Source organism: Ascidiella aspersa, chromosome 3 (assembly GCF_963924565.1).
Source record: "Ascidiella aspersa chromosome 3, kaAscAspe10.2, whole genome shotgun sequence".
Classification (NCBI taxonomy): domain Eukaryota; kingdom Metazoa; phylum Chordata; class Ascidiacea; order Phlebobranchia; family Ascidiidae; genus Ascidiella; species Ascidiella aspersa.
This window is the reverse complement of record NC_139449.1, coordinates 18,007,724-18,028,332: the sequence shown is the minus strand read 5'-3', so window position 1 is coordinate 18,028,332 and position 20,609 is coordinate 18,007,724. Positions and strand designations below refer to the sequence as shown.

The 20,609-nt window shown below is 37.7% G+C and overlaps 1 protein-coding gene across 2 annotated transcripts; it reads right to left on the bottom strand.

Moving 5' to 3' along the window:
- Positions 1–1,783: 1,783 nt before the first annotated feature.
- Positions 1,784–20,107, bottom strand: LOC146160511 (uncharacterized). Of its 2 annotated transcripts, none has more exons than XM_083385927.1 (23): positions 19,198–20,107; positions 19,066–19,126; positions 18,600–18,650; positions 16,574–16,685; positions 16,232–16,325; positions 15,950–16,094; positions 14,906–15,083; positions 14,358–14,504; positions 13,733–13,918; positions 12,968–13,117; positions 12,395–12,472; positions 11,830–12,023; positions 11,450–11,579; positions 11,031–11,289; positions 10,773–10,915; positions 10,205–10,333; positions 9,672–9,765; positions 8,790–8,947; positions 8,277–8,421; positions 7,799–7,924; positions 6,877–6,978; positions 4,997–5,172; positions 1,784–4,663 (listed from the first exon to the last, which is right to left on the bottom strand). In XM_083385927.1, the coding sequence occupies exons 1-23, from the start codon at positions 20,038–20,040 to the stop codon at positions 3,076–3,078; spliced, it is 5,289 nt and encodes a 1,762-aa protein (XP_083242053.1). In that variant the 5' UTR covers positions 20,041–20,107; the 3' UTR covers positions 1,784–3,075. The 2 variants fall into 2 exon arrangements, with proteins under 2 accessions (XP_083242053.1, XP_083242054.1); XM_083385928.1 differs by having other exon boundaries at positions 11,836–12,023.
- Positions 20,108–20,609: the final 502 nt, after the last annotated feature.

Below are 20,609 nucleotides of genomic sequence, written 5' to 3'. Positions count from 1 at the left end.
TTTCGTTTTAGCTCAAGGAGTCGTGCGTCCCATCGCACCTCGACAAGACAATTTTATTCAGAGATAACGTAAAGTCACAGAGTTACGTCAAAATGTGACGTCATAAAGTTATATCCAAACGTGAAATCATAAACACTAGTCTTATAAGCACTACGCAGTTTGTTTATTTTGTTGTAGTTTTAGGTTGAACAGGTGTTACCTACAATACAAAAGCTACAACGATGTTATAGATTTTCCGCAAAAAGCCTTTCTTAGTTTATGTTGCCCAAAACTCAAGGAAGTAATGGGACCTTTATGCTGTCCTATGCTTTACATTAAAATTGCACACATTCGTAGTTTAGTAACTGCGAACAAGGGCTGCGGAGTCGGAGTCGGCACTTAGGACTCGAGTAAGACCACGTAAACCCACCAAGGTCCCGAGTCCGACATCACATGCGCAGTAGGCTACCAAAGTTTAAAACTGATATTGCCACCAACTGAAATTTGTAAAGGTGGAATAGTTTTTAACCATGTATTGTGAGTGAATGAATTATATGATACATGCCCCTATAAGTGTATTGCTAAATATCCACCGTATTTAGTTACATGAGTTGGAGGAATACAGCCTGTAGACTAGAGTCAGGGCCAGACTCGGGACTCGACGAAATCGCAAATTTGGCCGGAGTTGGAGTCCTGCTCCGAAACTACGGTTTGTGATTTGCAAGTTTACTGATTTTTCAATTTTTATTTAGTTGCCTTTAAAATAGGGTGTCTATAGACACCTCTAAATTGTATTTGCTGCTTTCATGACCGATTTATTCTATGTTTAACCAGAACAATAAAGTACAGTTGACGATCTAAGTTGTGCATAGGGGTGAACACCACGCCATGGCTTTCAAGAAAACTATTTTTTTGCCACTTAAATAATGAAACTGCAAACGTTTTTCGAGCGAATCTTTCGTGTTACATTTTTGTTTTGTTTTTCCTTGTATACAAATTTTATCTTAAAAGTCTGGCATTGTATGTTTTGTGTCTTAATAAACATACTGTCGAAAATATAATAGACCCATTCAAAATACAATTTTTGACAATTAGACAAAGTATTCCGCCTAGACAAAAGTATACCGGAAATGTTCATATTGGGTTTCGTATCCGTGGATCTATAGCCTAATCATTTTGCAATATTGCGGCCATTTGAAACAATATAAACGCAATATATAATGCTTTTCTCTTCACGAAACTTTTTACATGTTTTTTTTGCATTTTTTATGCAGCCTTACAGCTACCGAATGCCTTAAAACATTTTGAATAAAGGCAAAAAGATCTTTATAACATGTAATATATTGAGAACAGAAATGTGTAATTGTTGGTGCGCCAAGTGTCCTAAATTAAATTTAAGGGAAATCACAAGAAACCCTACCGCATAATACTTAAATGAAACCATCTTCAATAAGACTACCACTTTATAGCCTAGTAAGAAGGTAGCAAGCTATCGTAGCCTGCGTGAAAATTGAACAATGTGAACTACATCATCGTAACAGATTTGTGACGCGTGGCTCAAGGACAGTAGCGGTTTACCATGAGACGTCAGCGGTGTGGTTTCATAACAATAAATGGAAATCAGCGTTCACAATATACCTTGGCATTTTACTTATCCACTTTACGTAGAGTTGCTAGCGAAAAAAAGTATTTATATTTTTTTGCTACCCACCTGCAACGACAGTACTCACCCACGGCTTATAACAATACAGTCCGCTTTCAGAAACAAGCCCTTGCTACAAAACGAAACAGCGATTTGAATGGATTTACTTTGTTTTTAAAAACACGCAAAAGGCATTAACGGAGGAGAAATCAGGGTTAAAGGAAAGCAAGAAACCGCAACAAGCAAAAAATTGGTAGCGTCGCTACAAAGATACGAAAAATCGAGGGCCAAGCGACGCGTCCACGAAGAAATAAAAAACAAGTCGTGTCTTAGTAGAAAAAACACCATGAAAGGTGCCTCTAAGTCGCGAGGGACGAAATGCAGAAGCATGCTAAATCGACTTAAGTTGGGTTAGTCGTTGACGATCAGGGCACCTGATTAAAATCAAAAATATCCAACCGAAACGTTATAGAAGACCGTTTGTCAAGAAAAAAGTCACACACATATATATGGACCACTGACTTTACAAGCGTTTTGAAAACCAAGAAAATGTTTACTACTTCATTTTGGATATAGTTTGTCGTGCGTTTGTCTGGTTCATTTTGTGATTTTTCCACTTGCGTGTGATACTGTGTGTGTGTGGGTGGGTGTGTCGGATTAGTAGTTCTTGTGTCAGAACTATGATTAAACATACCGCAGACGTACAGGATAGCGGAAACAGTGAAAAGCAACGATAGTCAATAAAAACAAATCAGAAACCCATTGTATCTCTCAATTGGTTGAAAAATTTGATCACCAAAAGAATGAAACCACGACAAAAATCCAAATAACTAAACTATTATTATGGGATTGCACATGTTTCGGGTCGCTACGTGGACTGCTAGCGTTTCGGTGTGACATATGTTCAACAAACATAAATCTATAACCAAAGTTTAAAAATTAGACTTTAAAAATCCACGTTTTTCGAATGTACTGCAGGTTTACGCTTATGCATTGTCATTAAAACCTTTTATCGGGCAACGTAAAAATTTGGTGCGATATTTTTATAAAATACAAGAAAAGTATAACTAAGCTGGGACTGTAACTTTCGCTCTGAGAGAAATACTTCGCAAACGAAATAATCAGTCAAAACAGTTTGTCTAACATGAATAACACATCGACAAATGAATTAGCAGTTGCTACTAGCATTTACTTCTTTTACGAAAGGGCATAAATACACAACAAAAGCAATGAAAGACGAATGAACGCGCGCACTAATTTGTAATGACTAGAATGTAATCACAGTCACGCATTGCATTTTCTTTTTAATTTTGCCTTGAACTCTCGACACATTTCACCAACTCGAATCCACTGCAAATCAATGCGTGATTTTAGTCAACCACCGACCACCACTCACACCAAGCCTTTCGCTCCGGCGTCGCTCAATCATCTACATATGGAACAACAGCTCTTTATCAGGCGTACAAGTTGTCCAGCTTGAGGTTAGGCTGATGTTCATGGATCAGCTGCATTATGTTAGGTGGGAAGGGCGACAGATGAACGCGGCACATCTTTGGCATGTCGGTGGTGTAGGGAAGTTTGAGGTGACGCGGAACGCGCCATTTTGGGTTGATAACATAATATCGTGGGCGACTTGCGGGCCCGGGCTTTCGTCGACGTGTCCCGTCCCACGACTCACAGTTTCTGATTGGACTTGTCTTGGTCGGAGCCGTGGGGTTGGAAGGCGGTGAGAGTAACGTTACGGAAGGTGTGACACTTGACGACTTTATGGAAACCTTCTTCGGCTGACCGCAGCCTTTCATTCTCTGCAGGATGTCGCGCTGCTTTTTGGACATAGATAGACCCTTGTTCACAGGGCGCTTAACTCCGTCGGTTTTGGAGCGCTTCTGCTCCGGCGACTTGTTGCTGTTTTTACCTGCCGGTCCCGACAAGTCGTCACTTTTTCGCTTTAAGATCAGCGGCGGGATTTTAGGGTCGGCAATGCCTCCACCTTCTGTATTGGTGCTGCTCGCGTGAGCTTGCTGGATTGGCCGGTTCGGCGACTTAATGAGCGCGCTCGTCTCCGCGAGATTTCGCTTCTTGATCTCAACCGGGTGAAAGTCTCGTCGACGTTTTGCCTCGTGCGACCACTTGCGTACATTGCCGTAAAAGTTTAAATCATTGTCGAAGTCCTCACTGTCAGATAGATTCTTATCTGACGATTGTTCGGCCGATAATATCCGGGACTTTTTTCCGTGATTCCGCGCCTCTGTGGTTTTACTTGTGGGATTGATCTTAATCTTAAGGGTGGGTTTTGGGACTAACTCAATGTTTTCTTGGTAGGAGCACGCCCTCTTTACTTGGAAATCGTGTTTAAGAACGTCCCCATCTTCCGGAGTAGACTTCATCTTCTGGAGGACGATCTTGGTATGATTTCGTTCCGTCGGGAGAGAGGTGCGGGTGGGTTCGGCATCCTCTGAGAGGTCTTTTGACATTTGCTTTTCGAGTCGCTTCTTTTTCTTTTTCTTCAGCTTTAGTTTTCTCTTCTCAAAAGAGTTGGCAGAAGTCGTAGGTTCCGGAGATCTGATAGGTTCGGCGCCGGTGAGCACCGTAAGCAACGATTCGTAGCAAAAGCGGCAATTGTAATCCTTCAGGTCGCGGTTGATCTGGCCGCAGTTAGGACACGTCACTTCGCGGTTTTGACGAATGTGACAGCGCGAGCACTTAAATGACGACGTCATCGCATCTCCGCAACGTGGACAGACCCGAGGAGACGTCACGTCCGAGCCAGAGTTTTGAGAATTTCCCGCCGGAGACATGACGCTGAACGACGGACTCGTCCCAATTTCGGGGCTATGCGGGGGAGAAGATGAGATTTTGTCTGCCTTGGGTAGGGAAGTAACTCGCGGGGGTGTTGTGACTGGGGGTGTTCGCGTCATGGGCGATTTGGCGGGACTTGAGGTATTTGGCGAAGGTTTAGGGGGGATCTCCGGGGTCAATATTCTGGGTGGTGAATGGCTGGCTTCCGGCGGAAACACGTTTTGGACGATCTTCATGTATTCGCTAAGAATAACAAAACCGGTTACAAACGTAGTTTATACATACTTTCTTACAGTAAGTTAAGCAAGAAATTGTAACACAAGCAAATCGATCATAAAATTAGCGGACAACGCTACAATGACTTGAAGTGCACGACCTTATAAGACTGTTTTCAAATAGCCTAGCTTGAACAAAGTTTTTTGAGCAATATTAGTCGATACAGATTTTGTTTATTTAGTGGAACTTTGTTAATTGTTATGCTTTTGGGACAACTTTTGAAACCGACTTAGTCGGCATAATAACAAACAACATAATGTTTTCTTTTCATTTTCACAAAAAAAAATGTTCCAGACTAACTTGCGCAGCCTAGTGTCGGCGATGAAGAAGCGAGTGTCGAGCAACATACTCTGCAGCTCCGGACGAGTAAATTTGCATCCGATAAGTGTCTTAACAACGTTCCTGGCAAAGACATCCAGGCACCGGAGCAACCGCTGCACATCACTTTCCTCCTGAACGGCGAGCTCTTTCATCCACTGTACAATACAAGTCTTAATTAATACCGCAAACTTAATAATGTTGTATATACGAGAAATTGATTTTCTGTCAACTCTGTTACGACCAGTATGGCAGAATGCTGGCGACTAGGTCAGCCGAAGAATCAGCCAGAAAACCGAAGAAATTGATAAAAAAAAAAAATTGAAAAAATTGAAAAATTGAATTTTTTTTTTTTCATCATCCAATTAACAAAATACCTTGTGGTTGTTTCCACACATATTTAATCATATCTATTTTTGAACAGAGGAAATATGTAATAACATTACACATTACAATTGGCAGAAATAAGTTCTGTTGTGTCATTTTGAAAAAATTTACGGTAGTGTGAAGCACGTTGTTTAGTGAGAAAAAGCCAGTGTAAGGCATATAGACTGTTTATTACTTTAATGTACATACTTTTGATCATACAATTGTTAAGTGTTGACAGTTTTACTTTGAATTGGCAAGTACTTCTATATTGAGTTGATTTCCTGTATATTGAGTTGAATTTCCCATTCCCGTTAAATGTACAGGTATAACATTCGCATCAGCATATTAAGGATCTAGCAGGCTATGCTTCTCCACCTAAGGCCTAAAGTATATTTTTGGTTGTTTAATTACGCAAATGCAAAAAAATTTCGTCCTTCGCGCGAACTTTAGCCTGGTTTTGCTAGGTTTATGTGTCTTTGTTTTCAACAAATCTATCCCAAAGGTAATATACATAATATGGGGCATGTTGCACTGTGACTGTGACATTTTCTATTAAATTTTATTATAAATATCATTATTTCTAACAAAATAAATTGGAAATTTATCCAAAGAATATTTTTTCGTGATTTTCAATCTGGTTTTGAGCAGCACGTTTTCACACAAGTTTGCCTGAAAACAGCTATCTATGTAACACTTTTAAAGCTAGAAAAGCAGACATGTATGTACACCCCCAGGCCCCAGGTTGTACCTTCACATGTCCCTTATGTATTTGTTAATGACTTAATATCACAAAAATTTTTGGGCCTTCGGCGATACGTTTAGTTGTCTTATTTACTTATCAATAGCATTGTTTATCGCCAAAACATGGCAAGGTTCATACATTCCTCAGGCGAACACATTATTTAAGTATTGGGGCGCGACCAAAAACCGAAGAAGTTTTGCCAAAAATGCTTGTCACCAGAAGGCTGACAAGATTCTGCCAGCCTGGTTACGACTAGTACTAATTAGTTAAATTGTTTGTTTTTCGGTAAAAATTTCCTCATGACGATTTGACATTTTAAAATAAACAAATAACCAACAAAGCGTTATCCAATTTTTGTTGTCCATAATTTTGTTTATTTATTTGGAAAATCTGCAACATTTACGTTTTTATCTTCAAGCGTGGTAATATTAGGTAATTTCCAGTTTCCGATAAAACAGACATTGGTCTTGTGAAACGCAAAATAACGACAAACCCAGGTAATGTAATGATTTACAATTTTGTAGGAGCAATTAAGCGGAAGGATTTTATTGTAATATCTCGCGTGCACGTCATTTTTGCGTGTCATCTGTTGGTCAAAATGGTCAACCATGATGTAATGCAAGCAGATAGTCACCAGCACAGGCGACGTTACACAATTTGACGTGTTGCATTCGCACATGAACAATCGCTGACAGTAACAGCAAATGCCAAATCGGGTTCGCGGCCAAAATCAGTAAATTGTTCTACTTACGGTGGTGAACTGCTGCAGGGTGTGTTGCACAAGGATACGAAGCAACTCACTCATGTCGTTGCGCTCCAGCGCAGTCCAAACGCCCATCCAACCTTCCGGCATCTTCAAAATAAAAATAAACACTTACAATAATATACAGTATCTCCAGGTTTTGTATATAATTGCCGGCGCGGTCATCTAATTCGTATTATTGATGTCCGATACTTTGACATTTTCCCAATACTCGATATTTTGGACAAAAATATCGCGATCCGATTCAATGCCGATTTACGTCATTACTATATTCGAACAAGCATTTTATGTGAAATTGAAACGGTCGAAGGCTTTTTGTCATGTTCTTAGGCCAAAATTTGCTTTGGCGTTAAGAAGCTCAGTTACCTCCAACTGTTAACCTACTACTTTTTGAAACATTCACCTTTAAGATTGATTCGCCGTGCTTGATCGGAAAGATCGGCAACACCGCTACTAGCACTTAACATCGGGTTTGGGTCATCGGCATAGATTTGATATTATCGGACATCTCAAATTGAAGTTTAAGGTTTTTATTTGGCAAATTCTTAACTCACAAACATTGTCACTCGGGACAAAATTCTTACACAAAATGACAAAGCTAGCAATTCAGGTTAGACACATTAACCAGATCTTAAAATATATATATCTTTTAAGATCTGGTTAATGTGTCCGACCTGAATTGCTAGCTTTGCTAGATTATTTTGCTGTTACTGATCAGGAATTAAGGTCGACATTTATCTTGCAAGGGTCAAGGTGATTTCTATTATTCACATATTCAGTGCAACAAAATGACAAAGCATATTAATTTGAACAACGAGTCAGACAGTCAGCCAACACATATGATCAAAATCCGCACGATTGAAATGCGACGTTCGAGTATTAGTTTATTACGTACAGGAGGCGGGCATACCTTTGACGAACAAACGGCACATATAAGCCAGCTCAGCGTCTCGTGCGAGCAGAGCTTGGTGTAGTACGCCATTAGGTTGGACTTGTTCATCTCAAAGTTGTCGCTAGAATCGAGAATCGAAATAACCTGCAGGGAAGGAATCGAAATAACCTGAAGGGGCAAGTACGGAATTCACGCGAGAATTAGAAATCATCTAATAATTTCCCGGCACGTTACTGATAAGTAGAACTCATTACATTGCTTTCCAAAAAAACATCTTTTTCAAACGAGTAGTAAATCATTTTTTTGCACAGGATGCTTTGGTAATGTTATACAAAATTTTCTTTTTCACAGGGTGCTAATCGAAAAGTTAATCACACAGGAAGCTGATGGTATTTTTGTGGACGATGTATTTTCTAACGCAAAATGAGGCCGTTGTTATAAAAAGCAGCATTCAATCAGCGTAGGAGAAATCTGGCATGCGAATCGCTTGACCTACCTCGCTCATGACCTTTGAGCCAGTTGGTGATGAGCACTCATGCTTGTCGGTAAGACGAGCAAAAACAGCCCTCACGGTCGACTGATTTCCTTCCCTCACTGCCAACCGCAACAGGGTGGTCACTTCGTCGGTGTTTAGCGCGTTCCTTTGTGAAAAAAGGGGAAGGTTTTCTGTTAGTTAAGAATATAAACGAACGCGTACCAGAAGCAGAAACCTGCAAGAAGACAGTTGTTATACAACTGGCAGCACTGGAGGATATAAAATTTGTCAATTTTTAGTTTGTTTTCCGACGCGAACTTTATAAATCCAACGATAAAACCGGGGAGTACACTTTCATTGCTTCGTGTGTATGGTAAATTTTCAATAATAATACGGATATTTAAACAACATGTAAAGCTTAATAAAAGCTGGGGTTCAACTGTGTTAAATAAATAAGGCGAGATGCTATTTTATTTATTTTACCTGAATTTGTAATTTATTAGCATAGGTGCTGGAATTTAACCTCGCTCATACCTAGTAAGCTTTTGTTCGTAGAAAGCAAATATTTCAGCACACTTGACTGGCCACTGGGTGGGGTGAAAGAACTTCTTGTAGGCCGAGAGAGCCGAAATGTCACTCATACAGCAACACTTGCCAACCACATCACAATATGGAGCTGCCTCGTCGTTGTGCTGTGAAAGGTCAGAAAATGACCAAAGTTAAGACTAGTAAATAAAAAAATAAAGACGACGCACTTATGCGACGATCACATAAAACCTAAGACATAAAAGTTGCGAGATAAAATGTACGATAAAAAATATTTCGCGTTTGAGTAAATTATCTAAAGGTGATATTTAAGATGATTCAGAGCTTTCTATACCTTAAACAAAACAAAAAACGAATGGTTCACTGAACAATTGTTGAGGGTAAAACGAATGTTTCGAAAATGAAATAAAATCTATAGGCATCCAATCTGGGAGACGGGGACATGAGCATTTTTTGCATAATGCGAAAAAAGAAAAATGTGCGCGCATTTCGATATAGTCAATGCGGCACAATTCCTCAATCTAACTTTACTCTAACTCAAAAATGTGAAAAAAAATCATTCTAAAAAAAGTGCGCATCATTTTCAAAGGCAGTTTAAAGTGTGCGCACATTCTGAAAAAAAGTGCGTACATTTTTAAAGTCATGTTGAAATGTGCGCACATTTTTTGCACATTTACGCGTGAACGTTGTGCAAAACAACGCTTGCGTTTACATTATAATGCAATCTCAATTCGTATGACAATTGTATTGTTTTATGTTTTAGGTTTCACAGTAAAACTGTTTCATAACGTAACAAAGCGGAAGTTTTGTCGCTGAAAAAACAAAAGCACAGCAACACATCGATAAATATGTTTGCAAAAGTTGACTTACACTTAGGCTAGTAGCGACAATTTGGTTCAGTACGACGTCGTTCAGAAACTTAGAGGCTTCGTCGTGACAAGACGTCTTCGGTTCATTTACAAGTCTGGAACAAAATGGTTAATAAAATTGTCGATCTTTATTAATCAACCCATAAGCTACACGAATAGTAAGTTCAAATCAGGTATGAACAATGTAGCGTATGCGATGATGCCGTAACAGTCGGTCTATAGTTTTAACTGATTTTATAGTTGAATTTAAAGACCTATATAATTTTCAGTCATGATTTATGACTCCCGAATATTTTTTCCAAGCTGATAAGGACGGTCTCTTTGCCAGCTGTTGAGGTCTAGCGCTGCATGTTCTGTTCAGCTATAATGAATTTAAATTTATAAAAATTATGGTCAACGGTTCGAAAAACTTTTCCCAATAAGGTTTTATCATTGGAACATCCATAGTGACAAGTTGAATGGCAAATAAATCAAAAAGACTGAATGACACACAATATTTTTCTTGGCTAATGTCAAATTTAAAACCCTTGTCACCTTATAGCAAACTTCGCAGCAGTCTTTACCGAAACCTGGCGAGCTTGGATTGGCTGTTTCGACCAATCGGAAGATAGTAGCGGCTTCATAAAGAGGTAGACATCGTTTATTTCGCTTTTCTGAATAAACCTGTCGCAAAAAGGTTAATAAGTTTGGCGTTGATTCAAACCAATTGCCTCTTTGACTGAGATAAATATTTTGAACAGATATGGCAAACTAAATGTTATAACACACTTCTCTATATACTGGTAAATGACGACAACGACATCAAATTGAAGCAAATATTCTTTAACACCTTTGTCGCAATCAAAATAAGTAATTTTTAAGATGTTAACGGAAATATATTTCGTCAAAAGGTATTCTCGGTCTCCAGAAATAAACAAAACAATGCCAAGCAGGCATGTGTTACCTGGTGCAGTGTAAGGCAACTATAAAACTATAAAGAGAATAGCAAGTGACCCAATCCATTCAACAACAAAAAACATTCAATCCGAGATATGTTATCAGGTTACCAGTCTTCAACACTAATATTTTTTAGCACAGTAAAGGAACAGAAAAAAATTCTCACAAGGAAAGTGCCTCTTGGCCGAACTGGGCGATGTTGCACTCGTTTTCTCCCATGTACTTGATAAGCCAGCTGACGACGTGCCGATTGCCGCTGCATAACATGGCGTTTTGACAGAAAAGGTAGAAGAGCACCCAGCCGTTGTTCTACGCAAAAACATACATACAATGTAATTGAAAGTAGTTAAACAGCCTAACATTTTAAACAGTGATATAATGCAGTTTTGACTGGGTAAAAGGACCACTAAAAGCGCAGACTCGCCTTGAAAGCGTCGATGAACTCCTCGACGTAGTTGAGGTTCGACGTGAGCCTGGTGAAGAAGCGAAGTACGAGGAGGGAGCACACGAAAAGCGACACCTGGTGGTCAAGTGGCGTGCTGCAGAGGACGAACTGTTCTCTCCTGTGCTGCTCGCCAACGGCCACAAGTTGCGAGGCGACCTTGATTACGAGCTGTGTCGCGGCTTTTATCCAGGCGTTCACAGTGGAGGGTATATTGGGCACCGACTGGCGGTTAGTCCACCTAGATATAGGTAGGATTTTCCTCAATATAAATGGCAGTAACACTACTTGTACGTATTGCCTTTTATTAATATTATATTAACGTTTTAAACACGTTTAATCTACTGAAAATAAGAGTTCATAGCGAAAAACCCATGCACCATGCTATTAAAACAACCTACCTGGCCAACCACAGATAGCACTTCGGATCTAAGCTGGCGGTTACATTGACTTCCATATAAACAACAAAGAGCAGTAACAGAGCCGTTGGATCCGCACCGCTCAACTGGTAACCCCTCGTTCTATCATTATCTGAAAAATGCTAGAGTAATGAGTTGTTGTTCTGTTTAAAAATGCTTGATAAAAGTCCCTATTGTCGAATTTTATAGTTTACCGAAAAACAAATGAGTTTTCTTGTTTGGTATAGAGACACAAACACATACGTAATAATAATAATAAAACATACGTAATAACGTAAAAAAAGAAAAAAAAACGGTTAAAAAAATTAACAGTTAAGCTATAGAAGCGTACAACTTTGAAGCGTTCTGATCTAATTACTCACGGATACCATTGAACGAACAGACCATCTCGGTCGTGGGTGGCACAGTTTGACCGGACAAGATTGAGAGAAGGTCTAGCATGTAGTCGGGTGGAAGGCTCTTCATCAGGTTCGTACTGCACATAAGCTTGGTACAAGCGTCACGGAATCGCCCGTCCTTTGCCGTGTAATAGAGCAGCCACTTTTCGATTGTGATCCTGCGTAAACAGGGCAAGGTATTACGTTGCTCGGCGCTGACGACTTAAATCGCTGAATTTTGGAAACGTATACTTCCGGTGTCTACGTTTTTTAACCGATTCAGGCATTGAACGCATAATTATTTTTATGAGTACTATACCACATTAACCTACCAATGATTACATGTGTTTAGCATTTATTCAATACAGGCCTATGAAAAGTTCGTGTTTCTAGCATTTTTGTCAATCACGAGATCAACTAAAAATAAAATATGTTTTTAAAAGATGGCTCTACAATGATACATTTAGCTTTCAGTGTAATTTTTAGATCACCTTTTCTGTAAAGGTAAAACGGATTTAAAAATTACTTTAAGAATCTAAACAAAACTTACGGAAATGGAGCGCCATCGTATTGCTTTGGAGGCTTGATCACTTTGACAGCCTTCAGATAACGTATGATGGAATGAAATCTGCGCATAAGGCGGATGATTAGTGGCTAGAGGTGTTGGTCTTGCGATTGGCGTAACAGTATTTCAGCAATAGGTAATAGGTAAAGGTTAACGACTTCCGTTTAAAACAACGAGTGGAAAAATGTCTCACTCGAAAATCAAAGCAACGTCACTGCTATTTTTTTAACTGCTCAAATGTCCGTTTTAAATAAGCAGCCAAAATGTTTATACAAACGACACCTTCAAAAATATACGAAAATTTAGGTAAGGTCCTAGTTGCTTAACATTTTTTAGTTTGTCCATTAAAAAAAATTCAACGTTCATGAGAAGCAGTAAATTGATTGGAAACGTCATGTGTTGCCCACAAGAGTTACACTTAGAACGCAGCAAACAAAAAAAACGTTGCACAAGGCACAAAATGCCAAGCAACCCTAACCAAACAAGGCGGTGACGAGGTACCTCTAGCCGGGCATAAATTATGAAGCAGCAAACTAACGTCAAGTGCAGCACACCTACCTTTTCTCCTTGTCGAGCTTCTGCACTCGCATCTCGATAACTTGGGCACTTTCCTTGAGCACGTCGTTGGCTTTGGCCCTTCCTGTCGTGTTTTGACCACTCAGGACCGCTCGCAAGAGAAGGTCGTCCCAGTGACGCATGCCCAGGAATCTGCGTTAATTGAAGACTTATTGTTGTCTTTTGTGCCTTATGCGGGAAGGCTTTGGCAGGTAAATTAGTCTTTTTGCAACAGTAAAAACAAATAAACTCATAGCCAAAGTGATAGTACTGTATTGCATTTCTGTGGCTTAGTTAGGCAGTTTAAAAGAGAATGAATCGGGCATTTTATTCTAACGAATATTCCAAAAAAACTTGGCTGCATATTCGTATATATTAATTATTGTTATAATAAATCTGGTTTAAAGAAGTATAAACAGCTGCTTCACACTTGATTTATTTTATTTGCTTTCTAATAAAAATATTAACACTGGGTGACCCACAGATTATTATAAACCGGTGTACTTCATATTATAGTTGTAAGTTAATATAAGACAGTACTTCGCGGCCTAGCCAACCTATGTAATCCCTAATATATGCGTAGGCCGTGCCTTAGGTAACCCCCCAAAAACAACGCATTGTTTTCGGAGCTTCCTGCTGAATAATACCCACGTGAGTTTCAGATGGAAGTTTTGGTTCAAGGAGCACAAACATCCGGCATAATTCTACGTCTTACAGCAACACTTAAAGTATTGTTTTTTACTATTTAATATTCAAGGGTTTACTCACTTCTTCATGACATCCTTCAGCTGAAGAGGTTGGATAGAATTATTGACGCAGGTCAGAAACTTGTCTTTCATTGCTTTGCTGACTTCGTTAAGAGTAAATAGCCGCAGAAGTGCCGGTTCAATTCGGTCGTCCATAATCTGTGGCGTCGTACATTGACAGTTAACATCAGGATTGGAAGGAATTCGCCTGAAGAATAAATAAAATGGTAAATGTCCATGCAGTATTCATTTTAAGCAAAAGGTAGAACAATCTTTGTCAGTCACCAAAACGAGTTCAGGAAGTTTAATGGCATGGTATAAATAAATGTTTTTTTTTTGTAGTGTGATAACTGGGCCTGATTGCACGTAAGCAGTAACAGGCCCACACAATTACATCTTATTATTATGCAACGATAAAAAAGGCATATCACGATATTTAAAATTCATGGTAGAGCTTAATTACTTTCATATTTTTACTGGGTGAAAATCACTGCCTTTGACTGATCTAGCATCAATCAATTTAATGCTACTTTGATGTTCTAAAATTGCATTGTCGTAGTGTTTAAAGTTTAACACAATATTTACAAAAACGTACTACTGCGAGAAGTATTAAAAACCTGTCTCTCGTGAAAAATCCCGCAACTTACGTGACATGGTTAAAATCCGCAGGCCTATGGGTGCAGAGCTCAGACAGAAGAGCTTCATACAGTACAAGAGCAGCAAAAGGCTTTTCACTGTATTGCAAATTAATGTCCTCCAATAATCCATATATGATCTTTCTGACAGGATCATAGCTGAAATTAAGCAATTAACATTAGCAAACATATCAGTTAGCATTACCAATGTCATTGCAAACATGGACAAAAACATTCCAGGAAGTAAGGTCATATGCTAGGTGTTAAAATAAGCTTTTTTACCTAATATTTGCAATCCTTTAAAATACACTTTGTTAACTAAATACATTTTTCTTTAAAACATTCAATAATTGCTTTTAAGTAGTTACTTATCTGAAAATCACATCAGGTGTGTATGAATGTAAATATGTATCTAAATCGATTAAATATTTAGATTTCTATACATAAAAAAGTAACCTACAAAAATTACAGCTGATTTAGCACAACACTATAATTAAATACATAGTATTTCATTTTCTAAAGGATCATTACAAAATTCAAAACATCTCAGCCACACTCACTTAAACCGCTTTTTCAGGTCATGGACTGCCTTGCAACTGACGCAGCCTTCAGGCTTGAGCTTGCTGTCACGATGACAGCTACAGTCGCAGGGCACCTGATGGAAATCACATGGAATTCCAGCCCTATATGTGATGTAGGTCTCCCTGATCTTAATGATGTACTTAACAGCTTTTTCACCTGAAGACAATATAAACTGTGCAATCTAATGACTACAGATAAAAATAGAAAACAGTTAGTTTAGCCTGGAAAAAAAACACATTATTTATCACTATTTCAACCAGGATGTTGCTCACACTGCTAATGAATGTTTTATTTTTCAATGAATATCTCAATAAGTTTTTATGGGGATACCATTAATTGCTAAAGGGATTGTTAAATATCGGAAAGATAAAGATTAAACTAAGTATAGAACTTAGCAAACCGAAAATCAGTTTGTTTGTATGTAATAAAAAGATAAATATATTTCGCTATAAAGCATCTTCAGTATCTTAATTCGAATGAAGATTCATTCATTACATTCAAACAAACTGATTTTCGGTTTGCTAAGTTCTATACTTAGTTTAATCTTTATCATTGATGTGCAACCAGAATCATTTGTTTTCACCATTCGGATTCAGGCAGATTTTGTTATTCGAAAGAATACTTTGATTATATCGGAAAGATAAAATAAAAAAAATTTAGGGCATAATTTGGGGCATTTGGGTCACCAGCTCCGTAATTTGCAACATTGTGACGTAACATAAAGTTAATGGTCTACTTTGGATTTCATTGTACGTCACAATGATCAAGTGTTGTGTCCAACTGTTTAAACGTAGCCTACAACTCGTTTTAAGTCTTAAACATTAAGACCAGTAGTATTTGAAAGCTAAGAAGAGTTTTAAGTTGCATACTCTTGCCGTAATTACATTTTGAGTTGATTTTGATTTTTAAAGGTCCACCAGTCCGCAAAACTTGTTTTAAAATTTTACTGGTTCGAATGCTAAAAAGGTTGAGAACCACTGATTTAGGGCATGAGCTTATTCTAATGTTATTAAAAAACCAACCAGCTTCAGAAATGGATGGAGTAATTTCCTCGGCAGTCAGAACGTTCATGAGGGGACTCTTCTTCATGTTTCTTCTAGCCTTCCAACAACTTGCTTTGGAATGAGCATTACAGTGAGCACAATTGCTGTCTGTCCATTGTTTGCACTACACAGAAAAAACATTAATAAACACAATTGTAATTTTTTGTAATTTTATTTTGATTACAAAAAAATCAATATTCAATTTTCTATTTAATATAAGAGTATAAAAGTGAAAAAGCAAAAAAAAATAAAATTGGATACCTGGGAGGCACGCAGGTCGCATATGTAGCAAAAACATTTCTCACATGATTTTATGTTTGTAGGTACACCAGGCTTGGTCACAGAATCAATGCGTCTGCAGCATAAAATTTAGCAACTTTACAGAAACCAAAACACTTATTTATTAATCATTACAACTAGTTTGACCTGGCGGATTATCTGCTAGGTATACATACATAGTTTACATGCATACACAAATTTATTTTGTTTAAGGAATAAATATTTGTGATTTTTTTATTTGTCCAGGCTTTTAGATTAGTCACCAATATTTAAGATAGTATTGCAAAATATTTTCAAACAAATTAGAAAAAAACATGGACTCACACAAAGCGGTAAACCGGACAATCCGCCCTGCTATGGGACATGATTTCTGCTTGTTTGCAACCAACAATTTCAATATCATCGTCAATAACAATACGAGTGTCATCGTCCAGCTCTGCAAAGTTAAAGGTTGATGTTTATGAAGATGGGAAAAATCCTAAATGGAACAAACAAGTTTGGCATTTCAATTATATATTTAAAAGTTTTAACATGTTGAACAAAAATAATAATAAAAAATATTTGCAATGTCAAGTTCTGGTGTTGTCGTACATTATTTACAATTTTTTATTATACCCTTAACCTGACAAAACAATATATTAGAAGGCTTTTAAAAACACGGGAAAAACATAGTATGTGTGCCTACATTGAGCCATGAAGAGATAAACTCTTGCGACTTGACATAAAAGAGTTTATATTTGCCCCATCTGATCATGTGCAATATGGCTTGGAAAATGGGTTTGTCTTAGTTTCTACATTATTAAGCAACATGGCAAATCTTTGTCTAAAACAAGTAACAAAGCCTGTGGTCTAAATTACTATATAAATTATGTTGTACTATTTCTGTTTAAGTTGATAATTTTGTTTCAGAGGTTTTTTGCCAGAGCGTCAAGATGTGTAGGCTTTTTTATTAAGTTTAATGTGTATCAAGTCATCAACACTTTTTAGGTATAAATAAATCAAGAAGCATTAAGAAGTTATCATCAATCATGAGATTTTAAAACCAACAGTTGACTTTGTGTTACTAAAGGAAAGTTGTATAACCAGAAGAGAAGTTGATTCTCTTGATCAGGGGTGGGCAAATATTTCTACAGCGGGCCTCATGAGAAACATAAAATGTTGTGGCAGACCAGGTCAAAAATAGGATCCAAATTAAACAGCACATGACAAAATACTGTGATGCTATTAAACAAGTAAGCTTAAGAAACCTGTTAAATTACAATGGTCCTGTGCACAAATGTGCAATTGAAGTCAATTTAAATAAAAAAAATTGCCAAACATACTAGAAAGACAGATTAGATTTACATAAAGTGAGAACACAATTTTTTATTTCAGTATTTAAACCAAGCAAAAAATAGAGTTTGGCAGAGTTATGGCTGGATCTGTCCCTGGAAAGAGCGGTATATGTTTCAACTAAACATGAAAGTCACGCTTCTTTTTACTTACATGTGTCTCACTGATTTATAGTGAACACTTTCTGTATACAAACAGGCTAGAATAGAGTTGCAGATGTGTGGTATTTAGCACAAAGAAAATCGAAAAAGTGTTACAAGGAAAATAGGCCGCTAGCCAGATCAAATTGTTCGGCAGGCTATATGCCGGTATTTTTCCCAGGCCTTTACTTGATGCAAAAGTCTAAAACTGCTTTTAAAATGCCATATCCTAGGGACATTTTTTTAAGAGTGCCACGTAGTCCATTTTTTCTTAATGCCCCAAAAGAAAGCCACACTCAGAATATTAATTTAATCATTGAAGTCGGGCTCTCATATATTCGCTGTTTGCTCCCTTTATGGCTCTTCTTTTACTCTTTTGATAAACAGACAGATAAACAAAGGCACCGATGCCGAGTTTAGGAGCTCTAACAGAAACTTTGGGTTTTCAACTAAAAATGTGATGATAAATCTACCAGTAAGTACTGTATATTTCTGTTAATGTATAAGATTGGGAGCCTATTTCCACATAACTTACAACAAAATTAGTCATTCATAAACAATTTTTCGTATATGATTAAAGCAGGTCATTAAAACATTTTTAAACTAAACTTAAGCTTTTTTTTGCCAAAAATATCTTATAAGTAATGTTTTTTGTTTAACTGTTAGCAAGATCACAAAGCAATATTTCCCAATAGCAAAAGAGATCGATTTTTTGGCTTATTACTGAAGAGAAGTATTAAATACGACCAAAAGTTAATGTATCATGATCCGCATTTAAAATCACCTTTGTGCCGACATATTAGGCGAAACATTTTGAACCTCTGTGAAAAAAATGGAAAGAGCCTACAAACCCTAATTGTATAGGATAAATTGCTTACCAAGCTTTGCTTTGTTTTTAGCTGGTGCATCATCTTTATTCGAACTTGTATCTATACAACAAAAAACACGACCTATCAGATTCATTTAGTTCACATAGTACAAACTAATTATTGGAACTAATTAATTCATATAATTTGCTGTTTAGAAAAACATGAAAGGGGGCAGCATTATACCTGATAATAACTTAGAATTGCACACATGGCTTCAAACGCTCTAAATCTTGCCTACAGATTTCAACACTCTAAACTCCAAGTAACAAACTCTATCAGTAACAATGCTTAAGGTGTTGTGTTAGGTCTCATGGATTTAAATTCCCAAGTTTCAAATCTGTGTTACTACTGACACTCATCGTAACCAAGTTTTTGGATCATATCGGTTTGGATCTCACTAAAACTTTTTCCTGTTATGTTTGTTAGGATGCGAATAACCCCACTTGTAGACATATATATAGAAACATATACCAACCAGAAACATTTGATGTGCTTCTTTTCCGGGCTGCAGGTGAAGGCGTTGCACTTAATCTAGCCTATCAAAACAAATATAGAGCGGATATAAAACTAAAATATAAAAAGTTTTTGTATAGTAGCAAAAACTTACAGATGTTGGTGGTGTTTGTATTTTATTTCCAAAACTGATTTGAACTTTCTCACGACTGCTTGGTTCCGATATTTGTCTTGCATAATTGTTGGATGCTTGCATACCTAAAGAATTCCGCATACTATTCGGTATGTTAACTATATTAGTATTGTGTGCTGTACTTGTTCTTGATAAATGTGTGCTGTTTGTATTAATGAGTGTTGCAGGTAGTACATCATGTATGTTGCGATTATGAAGTCCTGGTACTTGCGAACTCGATAAGTTAACAGCTTGGTTTGATATTGACCGGCGTGGAAGTGGGTGTAATGGATTAACTTGTCGATGGCTTACTTGTCTTGCTCCAGTTTCCAATGCGTCATGGTTTTGCGGTAAATGTGTTAAATTCGCCATACTCTGAGGGATACCAAGGTGGCTTAAAGTTTGCTGGACAAGTGGCTGGGAATTCCTCGTCACTGGCTGTACATTTCTTGGTACTTGGCTGCTGGAAGACTCTGACCAATGTAGAGAATGACTAGGATTTGCAGCACGCTGTGACAGGTTTGGTATACTTGTCCCATATTGCAAAGGTGAAAAGTTATTACCAGGACTTACTAAAGTCGTCTGTGCGCCGGATGTATTGGCTGCAGGCATAGGCCTTAAGGCAACATAGTTTCGATTTTGAACTGCAGACTGCTTCTGAAGATGATTTGCATCATTTCGGTGAGATAAGGCATAATCCTGCGGTTGAATTCTAGATTGACCAGAATACGTGGTTCCATAGTTTTGTTGGTATTGAAGTGACGCAGCATTGAATTGCTGCTGTCTTTGGTCCTGATACTGCCTTGGATACATGGCTCCCAGCATCAAGTTCCTTTACTGTTTAGTAAACCAGCCATGAAAGGCTTTGGTAACCTTAAGTTTCTAAACATACAACTACAATCTAGGAAAAAAACTTTAATTAAGGGTTTTAACTTCAAAAATTGCCCTACTGTGGGTGTCAGATATACACGAGGTATGAAGAAAGTTATCATAAAAATGCAGGGCTACAGGTGGTTATGGAGCTATACTGGAGAAATGTTACCTTCAATCTAACATTCAGCCCAGATTAAAACATTTAAAAAAATTGACCAGAGGTATGTTTATACAGGTTAAAAAAGTGTGGCTGTAATAAAGTTACTGCAAAAATTTGCAAGGCTGTAAAAAAGAAATGTACTGGTTTAGAATCCTGACACAACAAACATTATTTGTGTTAGGGTGTGGGTTAGAGTTTGGGTAGGTTAAGCAGTATTATTATTCAATAACTATAATAATGCTTTTTACCCACCATCACCCAAACACTAACTGACAACCTAACCCAAATTTAGTGTGCTAATTTAACATATAATTGTTATACAGTTTAACATTCATATCGGTACCAAAACGATTGCTGCTGT